Source organism: Anomaloglossus baeobatrachus, chromosome 2, assembly GCF_048569485.1.
Source record: "Anomaloglossus baeobatrachus isolate aAnoBae1 chromosome 2, aAnoBae1.hap1, whole genome shotgun sequence".
NCBI classification, from domain to species: domain Eukaryota; kingdom Metazoa; phylum Chordata; class Amphibia; order Anura; family Aromobatidae; genus Anomaloglossus; species Anomaloglossus baeobatrachus.
The window spans coordinates 771,848,442-771,869,534 of NC_134354.1; the positions used below are offsets into that span (position 1 = coordinate 771,848,442).

Genomic DNA, 21,093 nt, shown 5'->3' on the forward strand with positions numbered 1-21,093 from the left:
TGCTACTATAAATGGCTGAGTTTAAAAAAGTTTGAGTGTGCAATGCAGGCAGACGTGCTGCAAATATCGTTCCAATACTGTGAATAGACAAAAGTACAATAGCCACGTTTAGGATACAACTAGGTACACTGAGTGTTTGCTAGTATAATGGCTTAGTAACAATGAGTTGTAGTGTGCAATGCAGGCAGACGTGCTCTGCAAATGTCTTTGCACTAGTGGGACTATAGCAAAGTCCAATAGCCACGTTTAGGATGCCACTAGGTACACTGAGTGTTTGCTAGTAAAATTGCTTAGTTTAAAAAAGTTGGAGTGTGCAATGCAGGCAGATGTGCTCTGCTAATATCTTTGCACTAGTGGGACTATAGCAAAGTCCAATAGCCACGTATAGGATGCCACTAGGTACACTGAGTGTTTGCTAGTATAATGGCTTAGTTAAAATGAGTTTGAGTGTGCAATGCAGGCAGACGCGCTATGCAAATGTCTTTGCACTAGTGGGACTATAGCAAAGTCCAATAGCCACGTATAGGATGCCACTAGGTACACTGAGTGTTTGCTAGTATAATGGCTTGGTTTTAATGAGTTGGAGTGTGCAATGCAGGCAGACGCGCTCTGCAAATGTCTTTGCACTAGTGGGACTATAGCAAAGTCCAATAGCCACGTATAGGATGCCACTAGGTACACTGAGTGTTTGCTAGTATAATGGCTTGGTTAGAATGAGTTGTAGTGTGCAATGCAGGCAGATGTGCTCTGCTAATGTCTTTGCACTAGTGGGACTATAGCAAAGTCCAATAGCCACGTATAGGATGCCACTAGGTACACTGAGTGTTTGCTAGTATAATGGCTTAGTTAAAATGAGTTGTAGTGTGCAATGCAGGCAGACGCGCTATGCAAATGTCTTTGCACTAGTGGGACTATAGCAAAGTCCAATAGCCACGTATAGGATGCCACTAGGTACACTGAGTGTTTGCTAGTATAATGGCTTGGTTTTAATGAGTTGGAGTGTGCAATGCAGGCAGACGCGCTCTGCAAATGTCTTTGCACTAGTGGGACTATAGCAAAGTCCAATAGCCACGTATAGGATGCCACTAGGTACACTGAGTGTTTGCTAGTATAATGGCTTGGTTAGAATGAGTTGTAGTGTGCAATGCAGGCAGACGCGCTCTGCAAATGTCTTTGCACTAGTGGGACTATAGCAAAGTCCAATAGCCACGTATAGGATGCCACTAGGTACACTGAGTGTTTGCTAGTATAATGGCTTGTTTAGAATGAGTTGTAGTGTGCAATGCAGGCAGACGCGCTCTGCAAATGTCTTTGCACTAGTGGGACTATAGCAAAGTCCAATAGCCACGTATAGGATGCCACTAGGTACACTGAGTGTTTGCTAGTATAATGGCTTAGTTATCAGTTGGAGTGTGCAGAGGACAAGAGGGTACAGTGGCAGGATTGTGGTGCTCTGGGTAGAGGAATGGAAGCCTGCCTTTCTATTCCCTCCTAATGGTGAAATGCAGGTAGGAAATCCCTGACCTGGGCTACACAGACGCTGTTGCTGTTTGCAGGACCTGTCACCTATGGCTCTCTGACCCTGCCGGTTGGAGCCCTTAAAAGGACTGCTATAAAGTGCTCTCCCTAAGCTGTCTAACGCAGTGTATGCAGCGCATACAGCTGTATCGGCTATAGGACTCAGGAAGACGGAGCTGCGACAGTGATGTCTGACACCAAAGACGCAGAAGGCAGATAATGGCGTCCGTGAAGAAAATGTCCGGTTTTATAATGCAGGGACATGTGACATGCAGATCCTATCACACATGCCGTTGCTTCTCTGGCTCAAAGTCCACTTAGCTGTGTGTGTGTCTGGGATTGGCTGACATGCTGGCCCGCCCCACAAGACGCGCGCACTTAGGGAAGGAAGACAAGAAAAAAAAAAAAAAAAAATGGCGATCGCCATTATAGAAACAGCAGTGATCTGAAGGCGCTGTTCACGCACACTATACACTGAAATGTGATAATAGTTTGATTCACAGAGTGACTTACACTATTACAGCAGAAACCAAGCTATGATTTAGCTGTTTTTTGGCTGCTAGAACCGTTCTCGAACGTTTCTAGAACTACCGAGCTTTTGCAAAAAGCTCGAGTTCTAGTTCGATCTAGAACATGCCCCAAAATCACTCGAGCCGCGAACTGGAGAACCACGAACCACGAACCGCGCTCAACTCTAGTCACAAGCCGCTTGAGTTCCTGCAGCACTGTCAATGTGACTTCACTGCTGCAGACAATCACAGACGCCGGGAGCAACAGAGGAGACTCTGTGTTGGACCCGGGGAGGGTGAGTAAAGGATCATGTGTGGTTTTTTTTTTTTTTTTTTTTAACAAGTCAAAACATTTTAACTTCGGGTAATGCCAATCTTCACAGTCTAACCATGAAGTATGACTTCCTAAGCCACAAATTCTCCAACTGAGAAAAAAAAGATAATAATTTGAGATGTGCTTTTCTTCGGCGCTCCATTGGGAGACCCAGCCGATTGACGATTGGGTGTATAGCACTGCCTCCGGAGGCCACACAAAGCATTACACTAAAAAGTGTAAGGCCCCTCCCCTTCTGGCTATACACCCCCAGTGGGATCACTGGCTCACCAGTTTTCTGCTTTGTGCGAAGGAGGTCAGACATCCACGCATAGCTCCACTGTTTAGTCAGCAGCAGCTGCTGACTATGTCGGATGGAAGAAAAGAGGGCCCATACTAGGGCCCCCAGCATGCTCCCTTCTCACCCCACTTGCGGTTTGTAAGGTTGAGGTACCCATTGCGGGTACGGAGGCGGGAGCCCACATGCTGTTTTCCTTCCCCATCCCCCTGAGGGGCTCTGAGGAAGTGGGATCTTACCGGCCTCCAAGCCCTGAGGCCGGGCTCCGTCCACAGACCCATTGAACCTGCTGGATAAGGAGCCGGGGTACCGTTCAGGGACAAGGCCCTGCAACATTCAGGTACTCTGTGTCCCCCTATGGACTGGCCGCGCACACTCCAGACTTGCTGGGTGTGCTAGTGCGCCGGGGACAGTAGCGCTGCGCGCTGGGGTTTGAGTCACTGCAGCTTGGCTGAGTGACTTTATGTGTTGGGAACTACCGCGCCGGCCGCTCCGGGAGCGGCGGCGCGGCTGGGACTTGTAGTGCGCCGGGGACTTAGCGCCGACCGTGCTTTTACGACGGCGGCGCTTATAAATCTAGTCCCCGGCTTTTGCGGCCTAGCTCCGCTTCGTTCCCGCCCCCTCCCTGTCAATCAGGGAAGGGGACAGGCGTTGTGCAATCGTCAGCGCCGAGGGCTGGAGCCTTATTTACATGCTCCAGCCCTCTCACTGGGCACAGTGGGACGCAGGTTTCCCGCTTTTTGTCTGAGCACACCCAGGGCCCGCCCCCCCCTCCACAGGACGCCGGCAGCCATTCCTGCATGCAGTCTGGCTGGGGGACGGACACAGGCTCTGGGAGACCCAGACAAGGGATTTCTGGCGACCACACACCCGCGTTAAGCGGGCGGTAAGCAGCAAATTCGTGCTGGCCCCACTAGTGCCACAGTGTTATTTGGTGTACTTTTTCCTGTACCAGATATATCTATATATATTGCACTGTAAGGTCGCTTCTTGGCTGTATACCCCTATTGCTCTGAGGAGACGACAACATGTCATCTGCAAAACGCAAGGGTGCCAAGACACAGGCTGTGAACGCTGCTTGTGCTGCTTGTGGGGCTAATCTACCGGCAGGTTACAATGACCCCCATTGTGTGCAATGTTCGGTCCCTGTGCCACTTCGTCAGCCGGAGCCTATGGTGGTAGTGGCCCAGGCAGAGTCGCCGGTGAACCCTGTCCCGGTGACGGGGACAGAGTTTGCTGTTTTCGCTGACAGGATGTCTGTCACTATGACAAAAATCCTAGAGACCTTGCAGGCCAGGCCAGTTACTCAGTCCATGGACACTGCTGCGGCAACGTTCCCCGGTCCCCCTCAGTTGGAGTTAATCAGTGCTTCAAGGGGGTCCCAGGCATCTCAGCCTGACGGCTCTGATTCAGATGACAGTCCCAGGCAGCCTAAGCGTGCTCGCTGGGAGAGACCCCCCACGTCATCACGCGGATCAGGGTCTCAGCGAGAAGAGTCTCTACATGATGAGACAGAGGAGGGTGATCAGGAGTCTAATCCTGAAACCGCTCTCAATCTGGATACTCCTGATGGTGACGCCATGGTAAATGACCTTATAGGGGCCATCAATAGTCTATTGGAAATTTCTCCTCCTGCCCCTTCTGCAGAGGAGGCAGCTGCACAGCAGGAGAAGTTCCATTTCAGGTATCCCAAGCCTAAACTGAGTACTTTTCTGGACCACGCTGACTTCAGAGAATCAGTCCAGAAACACCATGCCTACCCAGATAAGCGTTTCTCCAAACGTCTTAAGGATACACGTTATCCCTTTCCCCCTGACGTGGTCAAACGCTGGACCCAGTGTCCAAAGGTGGATCCCCCAATCTCCAGGCTTGCAGCTAGATCCATAGTTGCAGTGGAAGATGGGGCTTCACTTAAAGATGCCAATGACAGACAGATGGACCTTTGGTTAAAGTCTGTCTATGAAGCTATTGGCGCGTCGTTTGCTCCAGCATTCGCGGCCGTGTGGGCACTCCAAGCTATTTCAGCTGGCCTGGCACAGGTGGACTCTATCATATGTCCAGCAGTGCCGCGAGTAGCGTCCCTAACCTCGCAAATGTCTGCGTTTGCGACTTACGCTATCAACGCTGTCCTGGACTCTACAAGCCGTACCTCAATTGCGTCTGCCAACTCTGTTGTCTTGCGCAGAGCCTTGTGGTTAAAGGAATGGAAAGCGGATTCTGCTTCCAAAAAATGTTTAACCAGCTTGCCACTATCTGTAGATAGACTGTTTGGTGAACAATTGGCTGAAATCATTAAGCAATCCAAGGGTAAGGACTCCTCCTTACCCCAGCCCAGATCAAGCAAACCTCAACAGAGGAAGTGGCAGTCGAGGTTTCGGTCCTTTCGAGGCTCCAGCAAGACCCATTTCTCCTCGTCCAAAGGGACTCAGAAGGAGCAAAGGAGCTCAGATTCCTGGCGGGCTCAGTCACGCCCCAAGAAAGCAACCGGAGGAACCGCTTCCAAGGCGGCTGCCTCATGACTTTCGGCCTCAGCCCTCCGCATCCTCGGTCGGTGGCAGGCTCTCCCGCTTTTGCGACATTTGGCTGCCACAGGTCAAAGACCGGTGGGTAGCAGACATTTTGTCTCACGGGTACAGGATAGAATTCAGTTCTCGTCCTCCGCCTCGGTTCTTCAGAACCTCCCCACATCCCGACCGAGCAGATGCCCTTCTGCAGGCGGTGTGCTCACTAAAAGCAGAAGGAGTGGTGATCCCTGTTCCTCTGCAGGAACAAGGGCAAGGTTTTTACTCCAATCTCTTCGTGGTTCCAAAAAAGGACGGCTCGTTCCGTCCTGTTCTGGACCTAAAGCTGCTCAACAAGCATGTGAACGCCAGGCGGTTCCGGATGGAATCCCTCCGGTCTGTCATTGCCTCAATGTCTCAAGGAGATTTCCTTGCATCAATAGACATCAAAGATGCTTATCTCCACGTGCCGATTGCTACAGAGCACCAACGTTTCCTACGTTTCGTGATAGGAGACGACCATCTCCAGTTCGTAGCTCTGCCATTTGGTCTGGCGACAGCCCCACGGGTTTTCACCAAGGTCATGGCGGCAGTGGTAGCAGTCTTGCATTCTCAGGGTCATTCGGTGATCCCTTACTTAGACGATCTACTTGTCAAAGCACCCTCTCAAGAGGCATGCCAACACAGCCTGAATGTTGCGCTGGAGACTCTCCAGACTTTCGGGTGGATCATCAACTTTTCAAAGTCAAACCTGGCACCGACTCAATCACTAACGTATCTTGGCATGGAGTTTCATACTCTCTCAGCGATAGTGAAGCTTCCGCTGGACAAGCAGCGGTCTCTACGGACAGGGGTGCAGTCTCTCCTTCAGGGTCAGTCGCACCCCTTAAGGCGCCTCATACACTTCCTAGGGAAGATGGTGGCAGCAATGGAGGCAGTCCCGTTCGCGCAGTTTCATCTGCGTCCACTTCAATGGGACATTCTCCGCCAGTGGGACGGGAAGACAACTTCCCTAGACAGGAAAGTCTCCCTTTCTCAGACGGCCAAGGATTCTCTGCTATGGTGGCTCCTTCCCACCTCATTAACGCAGGGAAGATCATTCCTGCCCCCATCCTGGGCAGTGGTCACGACAGACGCGAGTCTGTCAGGGTGGGGAGCAGTTTTTCTCCACCACAGGGCTCAAGGGACGTGGACTCAGCAGGAGTCCACCCTTCAGATCAATGTTCTGGAAATCAGGGCAGTGTATCTTGCCCTATTAGCCTTCCAGCAGTGGCTGGAAGGAAAGCAGATCCGAATTCAGTCGGACAACTCCACAGCGGTGGCATACATCAACCACCAAGGAGGGACACGCAGTCGGCAAGCCTTCCAGGAAGTCAGGCGAATTCTCATGTGGGTAGAGGAAAGAGCATCCACCATATCAGCAGTTCACATCCCGGGCGTAGAAAACTGGGAAGCAGACTTCCTCAGTCGCCAGGGCATGGACGCAGGGGAATGGTCCCTTCACCCGGACGTGTTTCAGGAAATCTGCCGCCGCTGGGGGGTGCCGGACGTCGACCTAATGGCGTCTCGGCACAACAACAAGGTCCCGACCTTCATAGCGCGGTCTCGCGATCAAAGAGCTCTGGCGGCAGACGCCTTAGTGCAAGATTGGTCGCAGTTCCGGCTCCCTTATGTGTTTCCACCTCTGGCACTCTTGCCCAGAGTGTTACGCAAGATCAGATCCGATTGCAGCCGCGTCATACTCGTCGCCCCAGACTGGCCGAGGAGGTCGTGGTACCCGGATCTGTGGCATCTCACGGTCGGCCAACCGTGGGCACTACCAGACCGTCCAGACTTACTGTCCCAAGGGCCGTTTTTCCATCGGAATTCTGCGGCCCTGAACCTGACTGTGTGGCCATTGAGTCCTGGATCCTAGCGTCTTCAGGATTATCCCAAGGGGTCGTTGCCACCATGAGACAGGCTAGGAAGTCCACTTCTGCTAAGATCTACCACAGAACGTGGAAGATTTTCTTATCCTGGTGCTCTGCACAAGGAGTATCCCCCTGGCCATTCGCGTTACCTGTCTTTCTTTCCTTCCTACAATCTGGGTTGGAAAAGGGCTTGTCGCTCGGCTCCCTTAAAGGGCAAGTCTCGGCACTATCCGTGTTTTTTCAGAAGCGTCTAGCACGACTTTCTCAGGTGCGCACGTTCCTGCAGGGGGTTTGTCATATCGTACCCCCGTACAGGCGGCCGTTAGATCCGTGGGATCTAAACAAGGTCCTTGTTACTCTCCAGAAGCCGCCCTTCGAGCCTCTGAGGGATGTGTCACTTTCTCGACTCTCACAGAAAGTGGCCTTTCTGGTAGCGGTCACGTCTCTTCGGAGAGTGTCTGAACTAGCAGCGCTGTCATCCAAGGCTCCCTTCCTGGTGTTCCACCAGGACAAGGTAGTGCTGCGTCCCATTCAGGAGTTTCTCCCTAAGGTGGTATCCTCTTTTCATCTTAATCAGGATATCTCCTTGCCTTCCTTTTATCCGCATGCAGTTCATCGGTATGAAAAGGATTTACATTTGTTGGATCTGGTGAGAGCACTCAGAATCTTCATTTCCCGCACGGCGCCCCTGCGCTGCACGGATGCACTCTTTGTCCTTGTCGCTGGTAAGCGCAAAGGGTCGCAGGCTTCCAAAGCCACCCTGGCTCGATGGATCAAAGAACCAATTCTTGAAGCCTACCGTTCTGCTGGGCTTCCGGTTCCATCAGGGCTGAAGGCCCATTCTACCAGAGCCGTGGGTGCGTCCTGGGCATTGCGACACCAGGCTACGGCTCAACAGGTGTGCCAGGCAGCTACCTGGTAGAGTCTGCACACTTTCACCAAACATTATCAGGTGCATACCTATGCTTCGGCGGACGCCAGCCTAGGTAGAAGAGTCCTGCAGGCGGCAGTTGCCTCCCCGTAGGGGGGGGCTGTCTTTGCAGCTCTAACATGAGGTATTTCTTTACCCACCCAGGGACAGCTTTTGGACGTCCCAATCGTCTGGGTCTCCCAATGGAGCGCCGAAGAAGAAGGGAATTTTGTTACTTACCGTAAATTCCTTTTCTTCTAGCTCCTATTGGGAGACCCAGCACCCGCCCTGTTGTCCTTCGGGATTTTTGGTTGTTTTTCGGGTACACATGTTGTTCATGTTGAATGGTTTTCAGTTCTCCGATGTTACTTCGGAGTGAATTTGTTTAAACCAGTTCTTGGCTTTCCTCCTTCTTGCTTTTGCACTAAAACTGGTGAGCCAGTGATCCCACTGGGGGTGTATAGCCAGAAGGGGAGGGGCCTTACACTTTTTAGTGTAATGCTTTGTGTGGCCTCCGGAGGCAGTGCTATACACCCAATCGTCAATCGGCTGGGTCTCCCAATAGGAGCTAGAAGAAAAGGAATTTACGGTAAGTAACAAAATTCCCTTCTTCCCAGTAAGTGACCAGTATAGAGGGTTGGACGGAGTCCTAAAGGCTGTTTCAGGTTGGCTTCTGTCTCCTTATATGAAAGTTCTAAAATGTGGTGTTTTTTTTTTTTTCCTGTCTCAACAACCCCCCCCTCTCCCCCCCCCCCCCCATGCAGCACTATGTTGGCCACGGCAATGCAATCAACGAGCTCAAGTTTCATCCACGTGATCCAAACCTACTGTTATCTGTCAGCAAAGGTAAGTAATAAAAGACGAGACTAGAAGCATATGCATATGGCGACCAGATCCGACACTATCTGGAGGGGACGTTGGTGAAGAATGTCAGCCACACCTTGCGTATATACAGCGCGGGGAGCGAGTAGTATGGCCGCACCACAAGCCAAGCCAAGCCAAGCCGCCAGGACTGGACTTAATTCCCATCATGGCCAAGTCCTCATATGCGATGGTCATCCCATACAGATGATTGGATTTGGTGCTGAAAAAGAGGGAAAGGATTGTGTGTTGTGTATAAGGAGACATATCACTGACTAATCACTCTAAGGGTATGTGCGCACGTTGCTTTTTACCTGCTTTTTACCTGCTTTTTTGCTGCTTTTTGTTCTGCGCTGTTTAATGCCAAAATGGATGTGTTCTTCTATTCAAGCAAAGTCTATGGGAATTTGGGTTTCTTGTTCACACTATGTTGTTCAAAATGCTGCCTTTTTGTGGCAGAACTTTGGTCAAAAACTCAGCTTTGCAGTGCAAAACCCAAATGGCAAAAACAATTGACATGTTGCTTCTTTGAAAAGCTGAGTTTTTGACCAAAGTTCTGCCACAAAAAGGCAGCATTTTGAACAACATAGTGTGAACAAGAAACCCAAATTCCCATAGACTTTGCTTGAATAGAAGAACACATCCATTTTGGCATTAAACAGCGCAGAAGAAAAAGCAGCAAAAAAGCAGGTAAAAAGCAGGTAAAAAGCAACGTGCGCACATACCCTAAACCCTTAGGCTCGGGCCACATGAGCGTATGCCATCGGATGCGATCTGCTGCGATCGTGAGCCAAGTGTCATTATACTGTGATCTGATCTCGCAGTCCGATGCAAGATTGGTCCAATGTTTCACTTGCAACCATAGACTTGTATGGGTGCAAGTGATCCATCTCTCCCTGACACCTGCAGCATGCTGTGATTGTTTTCTCATTGTGGCTCCACTTGAGAAAACAATTGCTGATTGGAATGGCCACATAGAGTAACATTAGTCCTATTGCAATGCATTTTTTTTTGTATTGCATTCCACTTGTCTCATTTTACTCGCCGTGTGGCCCTAACCCAAGTACCACGGGTAAAAGCGTTTTCAACAAAAACAGCCGCATTTCAGAATAAAACATACAATAAAACATGCAATAATGCAGCCGGTGAAAGATGACAGAATCCCTCTAACCCAGGGGTTTCAAACTCAGCTGGGTGTATGGGCCGTATATAGAAAAAAAAAACAGAGGGGCCGCATTCTTTGCAGGGCCAAGTGACATTTTTAATGATTCCATGTTTTTTTTTTTTTTTTTCTATACATCTTTGCATCACTTTTTTCCACATTTTTTGCTTGTTTATTAGAACAAACCTGCACTTTTTTGTTTAGTTAAAGGGGTGGTTCACCCATATTTTTTATTGTCTAGATCGATATTATATTGAGAAACAATGTTTCTCTCAAATACCTTGTGTTGTCAATAGTGCCTGTGAGAGGCGCTATTGCAGACCGCTGCTCCCCGTCCAGTGACGTACCCGTCCAATGCTGCCTCGTCACATCCGTGCAGCCGGCTACAGTCTTCCAGACTCTGAGCTGTGAGCGGTGTTTCACTGCTGTCACAGCCAATTTGCTCCCCCCCTCCCTCCTCCCTCCTAGCACAGCACGGCGCGTCTCCTGCTCCCTCCTCCCTCCTAGCACGGCGCGTCTCCTGCTCCCCCCCCTCCCTCCTCCCTCCTAGCACGGCGCGTCTCCTGCTCCCCCCCCTCCCTTCTCCCTCCTAGCACGGCGCGTCTCCTGCTCCCCCTCCCTTCTCCCTCCTAGCACGGCGCGTCTCCTGCTCCCCCTCCCTTCTCCCTCCTAGCACGGGGCGTCTCCTGCTCCCCCTCCCTTCTCCCTCCTAGCACGGCGCGTCTCCTGCTCCCCCCCCTCCCTTCTCCCTCCTAGCACGGCGCGTCTCCTGCTCCCCCTCCCTTCTCCCTCCTAGCACGGCGCGTCTCCTGCTCCCACCCTCCCTTCTCCCTCCTAGCACGGCGCGTCTCCTGCTCCCTCCTCCCTCCTAGCACGGCGCGTCTCCTGCTCCCCCCTCCCTCCTCCCTCCTAGCACGGTGCGTCTCCTGCTCCCCCCTCCCTCCTCCCTCCTAGCACGGCGCGTCTCCTGCTCCCCCCTCCCTCCTCCCCCCTCCCTCCTAGCACAGCACGGCGCGTCTCCTGCTCCCCCCAACCTCCTAACTCCTAGCACGGCGCGTCTCCTGCTCCCCCCCCCTCCCTCCTCCCTACTCCCTCCTAGCACGGCGCGTCTCCTGCTCCCCCCCTCCCTCCTCCCTCCTAGCACGGCGCGTCTCCTGCTCCCCCCTCCCCCCTAGCACGGCGCGTCTCCTGCTCCCTCCTCCCCCCTCCCTCCTCCCCCCTCTCTCCTCCCTCCTCCCCCTCCCTCCTCCCCCCTCCCCCCTCCCCCTCCTCCCTCCCCCCTCCCCTTCCCCCTACCCCCTCCCTCCTCCCTCCTCCCTCCTTCCTCCTCCCTCCTCCCTCTTCCCTCTTCCCTCCTCCCTCCTAGCACGGCGCGTCTCCTGCTCCCCCCTCCCCCCTAGCACGGCGCGTCTCCTGCTCCCTCCTCCCCCCTCCCTCCTCCCCCCTCCCCCTCCCCCTCCCCCCTCCCCCCTCCCCTTCCCCCTCCACCCTCCCTCCTCCCTCCTCCCTCCTTCCTCTTCCCTCCTCCCTCCTCCCTCCTCCCTCTTCCCTCTTCCCTCCTCCCTCCTAGCACGGCGCGTCTCCTGCTCCCCCCCTCCCTCCTCCCCCCTCCCTCCTCCCTCCTCGCTCCTCCCTCCTAGCACGGCGCGTCTCCTGCTCCCCCCCTCCCTCCTCCCCCCTCCCTCCTCCCCCCTCCCTCCTCCCCCCTCCCTCCTCCCCCCTCCCTCCTCCCTCCTAGCACGGCGCGTCTCCTCCTCCCTCCTCCCCCTCCCTCCTCCCTCCTCGCTCCTCCCTCCTAGCACGGCGCGTCTCCTGCTCCCCCCCTCCCTCCTCCCCCTCCCTCCTCCCCCTCCCTCCTCCCTCCTCCCCCCTCCCTCCTCCTCCCCCCTCCCTCCTCCCTCCTAGCACGGCGCATCTCCTCCTCCCCCCTCCCTCTTCCCCCCTCCCTCTTCCCTCCTCCCCCCTCCCTCCTCCCTCCTAGCACGGCGCGTCTCCTGCTCCCCCTCCCTCCTCCTCCCTCCTAGCACGGCGCGTCTCCTGCTCCCCCCTCCCTCCTCCGCCCTCCCTCCTCCCCCCTCCCTCCTCCCTCCTCGCTCCTCCCTCCTAGCACGGCGCGTCTCCTGCTCCCCCCCTCCCTCCTCGCTCCTCCCCCCTCCCCCCTCCCCCCTCGCAGAACGCTGCAAGCAAGAGACGTGCTGTGAGGGAGGAGGAGCAGGGAGCAGATGGGCTCAGAATGTAGCCGGCTGCACGGATGTGACGAGGCAGCATTGGACGGGTACGTCACTGGACGGGGAGCAGCGGTCTGCAATAGCGCCTCTCACAGGCACTATTGACAACACAAGGTATTTGAGAGAAACATTGTTTCTCAATATAATATCGATCTAGACAATAAAAAATATGGGTGAACCACCCCTTTAAGTTTATATATAAAAAAGCATTTTTAACGGCAAAGTCATGCTTTATTTTGAATTGTTTTACATTCTATCACCTTCTTATAATATTGTTTTACAATTAGCAGCATCATACAGTGTTAGCCAACATCTTGTAGTAATATTCCATGCTGCAGTAATGTCCCCCATCCTTGTGCCCAGTAGTAATGTTACCCTTCCTTGTGGTATTGTACCCATCCTTGTAGTTTTGTGCCCAGTAGAATTGTGCCCATCTTTGTACTATTGTGCCCAGTAGTATTGTGCCCATCTTTGTACTATTGTGCCCAGTAGTATTGTGCCCATCTTTGTACTATTGTGCCCAGTAGTATTGTGCCCATCTTTGTACTATTGTGCCCAGTAGTATTGTGCCCATCTTTGTACTATTGTGCCCAGTAGTATTGTGCTCATTCTTGTAATATTGTGTCCATCCTTGTGGTATTTTGCCCAGTAGTATTGTGTCCATCCTTGTGGTATTTTGCCCAGTAGTATTGTGTCCATCCTTGTGGTATTGTGCTCATCCTTGTGGTATTGTGCCCAGTAATACTATGCCCTTCCTTGTGGTATTGCCCAGAAGTATTGTGCTCATTCTTGTGGTATTGTGGCAATCCTTGTGGTATTGTGCCCATTCTTGTGGTCTTGTGCCCAGTAGTATTTTGCTCATCCTTGTCTTGTGCCCAGTAGTATTGTGCCCATCCTTTAGTAATACGCAAAAAACCCAAATTCTCTTCACCTATCTTCAGTTCCCCCTTACCTGCTTGTTGCGGCCCACAGAACCCGTGACAATCGTGGACCTATGCCGGTGGTCTACGCTGGCAGGGCTTTACTACAGTTGAATCATTTGCAGTGTCTGCACTGTACCAGGGGCTGCCAATCAGATGCAAGGAGGTGACGTCATACAGCAACGTCACCTCCTTGCATTTGATTGGCTGGTGGCAGCCCCTGGTACAGTGCAGACAGCTCCTCTGCGCGTCACAGTAAATGATTCAACTGTAGTAAAGCCCTGCCAGCGCCGACATAGGGCCGCGATTGTCATGGGGTTTGCGGACCGCAACAAGCAGCCTCGGGGGCTGCGTGTTTGAGACCTCTGCTCTAACCCTTCCGGTTTTACGTTTTTGTTGTTTCGTCTCCTTTTTGCAAGAGCTATAACTTTTTTTTATTCTTTCATTTACACATTCATATAAGGGCTTATTTCTTTGTCGCTCCATTGGGAGACCCAGACCATTGGGTGTATAGCTATGCCTCCGGAGGCCGCACAAAGTATTACACTAAAAGTGTAAAGCCCCTCCCCTTCTGCCTATACACCCCCCGTGCTCCCACGGGCTCCTCAGTTTTTTGCTTTGTGCGAAGGAGGCAGACATCCACGCATAGCTCCACAGATTGGTCAGCAGCAGCTGCTGACTATGTCGGATGGAAGAAAAGTGGGCCCATATAGGGCCCCCAGCATGCTCCCTTCTCACCCCACTCTTGTCGGCGGTGTTGTTAAGGTTGAGGTATCCATTGCGGGTACGGAGGCTGGAGCCCACATGCTGTTTTCCTTCCCCATCCCCCTCAGGGCTCTGGGTGAAGTGGGATCCTATCGGTCTCCAGGCACTGAGACCGTGCTTCATCCACAACTCCTGTGGAGCCTGCTGGATAGGAGCCGGGTACCGTTCAGGGACATGGCCCTGCTACTTGGAGGTACTCTGTATCCCTGTGGGGACCGCGCACAGCAACACTACAGCTTTGCTGGGTGTGCTAGTGCACCGGGGACCGCGGCGCTGACCGGGTTAAAATGTGCCATTACACACTCAGCGTTGCTGAGTGTGTTTTATGTATAGGGACTGCCGCGCTGACCGCCGCTGCCACGGAAACACTGCGGCGCGGCTGGGACTTGTAGTGCGCTGGGGACTTCCGCGCTGGCCGCGCATATACGGCGGCCGCGCTTATTACTCGAGTCCCCGGCTTTTTGCGGCCTAGTTTCCTTTTCCTCCCGCCCTCAGCCCTGACAGGCAGGGGAAGGGCGGGAAGCTGCACAGAACGAGCAGCACTGAGGGCTGGAGCATGCTTTGCATACTCCACCCCTCTCACTGTGCACAGTGCGGCTCCAGTTCCCGCACTTTCTCGGCCACGCCCACGACTCCCTCCTCTCCTCAGGACGCCGGCAGCCATTCCTGTCAGCTCCTCGGACGCAGCAGAGGGGGACAAAGTCTGGGAGACCCAGGCAGGGACTTGGGTGGCCTCACAACCGCTTGAAGCGGGTGGTAAGCAGCACCTGTGGTGCTAGCCCCATTGTGCAGTAGTGTAACTATACTGTATATGTTTATGGTATACACTTTACACTGTATGGTGCACAGTTGATTTCTGGCTATATACCCTATTGTGTTGCTCAGGGAAGATAATAGCATGGCGCCCACAAAAGGCAGGGGTGCCAAAACACAGGCTTATTATACTGCCTGCGCCGCATGTACGACCCCGCTACCGGCAGGTTCCACTGACCCTCATTGTATACAGTGCTCGGGCCCTGTGACACTTACTCAGCCAGAGCCTCTGCTAAGAGGGGCCCAGGGGGAGCCACCTGCTGACAATGTCCAGGTGACGGGGACAGAGTTTGCAAAACTCTCTGAGACTATGGCTAAGATACTAGAAGCCTTGCAGTAGAGGCCGGTATCTCAGCACAGGGACTCTGTTGAATCTTTGTTCCCTGGCCCACCTCAGCTGGACCAACAATGTCCTCCCGGGGTATCTCATGGATCCCAGGCTGAGGGTTCTGACACAGACCCCAGCCCCAGACCGACTAAGCGAGCTCGCTTAGATTTTCCCTCGACATCATCATATTGTTCAGGGTCTCAGCGAGGGGAATCTCGAGTTGATGAAGCGGAGGTAGCTGATCAGGATTCTGATCCTGAGGCCGCTCTCAATCTTAATACTCCAGACGGGGACGCCATAGTGAACGATCTTATTGCATCCATCAATCAAATGCTGGATATTTCTCCCTCAGTCCCTTCAGCAGAGGAGTCGGCTTCTCAGCAGGAGAAATTCCGGTTCAGGTTCCCCAAGCTTACACCGAGTATGTTTCTGGACCACTCTGATTTCAGAGAGGCAGTCCAGAATCACCATGCTTGTCCAGATAAGCGTTTTTCTAAGCGCCTTAAGGATACACGTTATCCCTTTCCAACTGACGTGGTTAAAGGTTGGACTCAGTGTCCCAAAGTGGATCCTCCAATCTCCAGACTGGCAGCTAGATCCATACTTGCAGTGGAAGATGGGGCTTCACTCAAAGATGCCACTGACAGGCAGATGGAGCTCTGGTTGAAATCCATCTATGAAGCGATCGGCGCTTCTTTTGCTCCAGCATTCGCAGCCGTATGGGCGCTACAAGCTATCTCAGCTGGTCAAGCGCAAATCGAAGCAGCCACATGCACGTCCGCGCCACAAGTGGCGTCCATTACCACTCAGACCTCGGCATTTGCGTCTTACGCTATTAATGCTGTCCTGGACTCTGCGAGCCGCACGGCGGTGGCAGCCGCCAATTCGGTGGTTCTCCGCAGGGCCTTGTGGCTACGGGAATGGAAGGCAGATTCTGCTTCCAAAAAGCGCTTAACCAGTTTGCCAATTTCTGGCGACAGATTGTTTGGCGAGCGTTTGGATGAAATCATCAAACAATCCAAGGGAAAGGATACATCCTTACCCCAGCCCAAACCGAACATACCCCAACAGAGCAGAGGGCAGTCGAGGTTTCGGTCCTTTCGGGGCGCGGGCAGGTCCCAATTCTCCTCGTCAAAAAGGCCTCAGAAAGAGCAAAGTAACTCTGATGCATGGCGGTCTAAGTCACGTCCTAAAAAGACCACCGGAGGGGCAGCTAACAAAGCGGCTTCCTCATGACTTTCGACCTCCTCATTCCGCATCCTCGGTCGGTGGCAGGCTCTCCCGCTTTTGCGACACCTGGCTGCCACGAATAAAAGACCGCTGGGTGAGAGACATTCTGTCTCACGGTTACAAGATAGAGTTCACCTCTCGTCCCCCGACTCGATTCTTCAGGTCATCCCCGCCTCCCGAGCGAGCAGAGGCTCTTCTGCAGGCGCTGCGCACTCTGAAGGCAGAAGGAGTGGTGATCCCTGTTCCTCTTCAGCAACAGGGCCACGGTTTTTACTCCAACTTGTTTGTGGTCCCAAAGAAGGACGGGTCTTTCCGCCCTGTCCTGGACCTGAAACTGCTCAACAAACACGTAAAAACCAGGCGGTTCCGGATGGAATCCCTCCGCTCCGTCATCGCCTCAATGTCCCAAGGAGATTTCCTTGCATCGATCGATATCAAAGATGCTTATCTCCACGTACCGATTGCTCCGGAGCACCAGCGCTTCCTGCGCTTCGCCATAGGAAACGAACACCTGCAGTTCGTGGCACTGCCGTTCGGTCTGGCAACAGCCCCACGGGTTTTTACCAAGGTTATGGCTACTGTAGTAGCGGTCCTACACTCTCAGGGTCACTCGGTGATCCCGTACTTGGACGATCTGCTGATCAAGGCACCCTCTCAAGAGGCATGCCAACGCAGCCTCGAAGCTACCCTGGAGACTCTCCAAAGTTTCGGGTGGATCATCAATTTTCCGAAGTCAAATCTGACACCGGCCCAATCGCTGACATATCTTGGCATGGAGTTTCATACCCTCTCAGCGATAGTGAAGCTTCCACTGATCAAGCAGCGGTCACTACAGACAGGGGTGCAATCTCTCCTTCAAGGCCAGTCACACCCCTTGAGGCGCCTCATGCACTTCCTGGGGAAGATGGTGGCAGCAATGGAGGCAGTCCCTTTCGCGCAGTTTCACCTGCGTCCTCTTCAATGGGACATCCTACGCAAATGGGACAGGAAGCCGACGTCCCTCGACAGGACTGTCTCCCTCTCTCAAGCGACCAAAGCTTTCCTTCGGTGGTGGCTTCTTCCCATTTCATTATCGATGGGGAAATCCTTCCTACCCCCATCCTGGGAGGTGGTCACGACGGACGCGAGTCTGTCAGGGTGGGGAGCGGTTTTTCTCCACCACAGGGCTCAGGGTACGTGGACCCAGCAAGAGTCATCGCTTCAGATCAATGTTCTGGAAATACGGGCAGTGTACCTTGCCCTGAAAGCGTTCCAGCAGTGGCTGGAAGGCAAGCAGATCCGAATTCAGTCGGACAATTCCACAGCGGTGGCATACATCAACCACCAAGGCGGCACACGCAGTCGGCAAGCCTTCCAGGAAGTCCGGCGGATTTTGCTGTGGGTGGAAGCAACGGCCTCCACCATCTCTGCAGTTCACATCCCAGGCGTGGAAAACTGGGAAGCAGATTATCTCAGTCGCCAGGGCATGGACGCAGGGGAATGGTCCCTTCACCCGGACGTGTTTCAGGAGATCTGTTGCCGCTGGGGGGTGCCGGACGTCGACCTCATGGCGTCCCGGCACAACAACAAGGTACCGATGTTCATGGCACGGTCTCAAGATCCCAGAGCTCTGGCGGCAGACGCCTTAGTTCAGGATTGGTCGCAGTTTCAGCTCCCTTATGTGTTTCCTCCGCTGGCACTGTTGCCCAGAGTGTTACGCAAGATCAGGGCCGACTGCCGCCGCGTCATCCTCGTCGCTCCAGACTGGCCGAGGAGGTCGTGGTACCCGGATCTGTGGCATCTCACGGTCGGCCAACCGTGGGCACTACCAGACCGACCAGACTTGCTATCCCAAGGGCCGTTTTTCCATCTGAGTTCTGCGGCCCTCAACCTGACTGTGTGGCCATTGAGTCCTGGATCCTAGCGTCTTCAGGGTTATCTCAAGACGTCATTGCCACTATGAGACAGGCTAGGAAACCAACGTCCGCCAAGATCTACCACAAGACGTGGAAAATTTTCCTGTCGTGGTGCTCTGCTCAGGGTTTTTCTCCCTGGCCTTTTGCCTTGCCCACTTTTCTGTCCTTCCTTCAATCTGGACTGGGAAAGGGTTTGTCGCTCGGCTCCCTTAAGGGACAAGTCTCAGCGCTCTCTGTGTTTTTCCAGAAGCGCCTTGCCAGGCTTCCACAGGTACGCACGTTCCTGCAGGGGGTTTGTCACATCGTTCCTCCTTACAAGCGGCCTTTAGAACCCTGGGATCTGAACAGGGTGCTGAGGGTTCTTCAGAAACCACCATTCGAGCCAATGAGAGATATTTCTCTCTCACGCCTTTCGCAGAAAGTGGTTTTCCTAGTTGCAGTCACTTCTCTTCGGAGAGTGTCTGAGCTAGCAGCGCAGTCAAGCAAAGCCCCTTTCCTGGTGTTTCACCAGGACAAGGTGGTTCTACGTCCGGTTCCGGAATTTCTCCCTAAGGTGGTATCCCCCTTTCATCTCAATCAGGATATCTCCTTACCTTCTTTTTGTCCTCATCCAGTTCACCAATGTGAAAAGAATTTGCACTTGTTAGATCTGGTGAGAGCACTCAGACTCTACATTTCTCGTACGGCGCCCTTGCGCCGCTTGGATGCACTCTTTGTCCTTGTCGCTGGCCAGCGTAAAGGGTCACAGGCTTCCAAATCAACCCTGGCTCGGTGGATCAAGGAACCAATTCTCGAAGCTTACCGTTCTGCTGGGCTTCCGGTTCCCTCAGGGCTGAAGGCCCATTCTACCAGAGCCGTGGGTGCGTCCTGGGCTTTGAGGCACCAGGCTACGGCTCAGCAGGTGTGTCAGGCGGCTACCTGGTCGAGCCTGCACACTTTCACGAAACACTATCAGGTGCATACCTATGCTTCGGCGGATGCCAGCCTAGGTAGACGAGTCCTTCAGGCGGCGGTTGCCCACCTGTAGGAAGGGGCCGTTTTACGGCTCTATTACGAGGTATTATTTTACCCACCCAGGGACTGCTTTTGGACGTCCCAATGGTCTGGGTCTCCCAATGGAGCGACAAAGAAGAAGGGAATTTTGTTTACTTACCGTAAATTCCTTTTCTTCTAGCTCCAATTGGGAGACCCAGCACCCGCCCCTGTTTTTTTGTGTACACATGTTGTTCATGTTGAATGGTTTCAGTTCTCCAATATTCCTTCGGATTGAATTTACTTAAAACCAGTTTATAATTTTTTCCTCCTTCTTGCTTTTGCACCAAAACTGAGGAGCCCGTGGGAGCACGGGGGGTGTATAGGCAGAAGGGGAGGGGCTTTACACTTTTAGTGTAATACTTTGTGCGGCCTCCGGAGGCATAGCCTATACACCCAATGGTCTGGGTCTCCCAATTGGAGCTAGAAGAAAAGGAATTTACGGTAAGTAAACAAAATTCCCTTCTTTTTGCGGGATGAGTTTGTTGATTTTTTTTTATGTGATGCACTGGAAAGCAGGGGAGAAAAAGCCAAGTGCGCTGAAATTACAAACAAAAAATTAAATTTTTTTGGGGATATTTTTTAATTTTACCAATACTTAGATACTAAACGTGTGTGTATGTATGTGTGTGTGTATGTATGTGTATATATATATATATATATTTCTTTATCGTTCCTTATGGGAGACCCAAACCATGGGTGTATAGCTTCTGCCTCCGGAGGACACACAAAGTACTACACTAAAAGTGTAGCTCCTCCCTCCGAGCATATACACTCCCCGGATGACAAATCCAACCAGTTCAATGCTTTGTGTTCAGGAGGTCACACACACACATGCATCCTCTGACTTTTGATTTCAAAGATTTGGAAGAAAAGCGGGTCCAATCTGGACTCCCGGCATGTCCCTTCTCACCCCACTGTGTCGGCGGTGCTGTTAAGGTTGATTTCAGGGCTGGAGCCTTCACATGCCGCGCTCCTTCGCCATCCCTTGGGGCTCTGGCTTGAAGTGGGAGCCATCACGGTTCTCACTGCTTTGCAGGAGACCGGTCTCCATCCGCAGCCCTGTTCAGGATCCTGCCGGACGGAGCGATGACCCCCCAGGGACCTGGCACCTGCGTCTCAAGCTAAGTACTGAGACGTTATTACCACAGAAAGTGGTCTTTCTAGGGGTCCCTTGTACTTTATTTGTGGGGGAGAATGTGTTATATGTATGTTTTAACATTTCCGGCCGGTTCTCCAGTTTTCACTGGAGAACCGCGCCGATGGTGCCTGCACGCTGGCCGCATGTTTAAATCTAGGCCCCGGCTTCGCCTGAGGCCTAGTTTCGATTCTATGTCAGTCAGTGCAGTGAGACAGGGTGGCTCCGCCCACCGGCTGCTCAGCACAGGGAAGGGACACTCCTCACTGAGGAAAGCTTCCCTCCCCTGTATGCCTCATTTGCCCTCCGTCCTGCTCTGAGTAGGCCCCGCCCCCTCTCCTCGCTGCGGACGCCATTTTCTCAGCGTTCTAGGGCACAGAGATCAATGTCTGCAAACACATTGGGACAAATGGGGGCCTGGGACAGAGCCCCCAGTTCTGGGGGATCTGGAGGGCACAGAGATGCCCCTATGTTAAACAGTCTGGCAAGCCACAACCTCCGGTTGTGCAGCTGCTTATACACTCTGTTTATATACTCTGCTGGGGGTTTTTTTCCGAAAAGCCCCCACTTCTGGGGAATCTGGAGGGCACAGAGATGTTATGTTAAACGGTCTGGCAAGCCACAACCTCTGGTTGTGCTGCTGCTTATATACTCTGTTTATATACTCTGCTGGGGGTCTTTCTGGACAGAGCCCCCACTTCTGCAGCATGTCTCATATCAGTGCAGGGCTGCAAGGCTGTTTTTTATTATGCACCGCATGTT

At 53.1% G+C, this 21,093-nt stretch overlaps 1 protein-coding gene across 1 annotated transcript in view; it reads left to right on the top strand.

The window, feature by feature from the left end:
- Positions 1 to 21,093, top strand: part of EED (embryonic ectoderm development) — an 84,030-nt gene that overhangs the window by 33,144 nt on the left and 29,793 nt on the right. Inside the window, exon 6 of the mRNA XM_075334705.1 lies at positions 8,724 to 8,805. Coding sequence (XP_075190820.1) covers positions 8,724 to 8,805 — 82 coding nt within the window. The remainder of the gene's footprint in view (positions 1 to 8,723; positions 8,806 to 21,093) is intronic.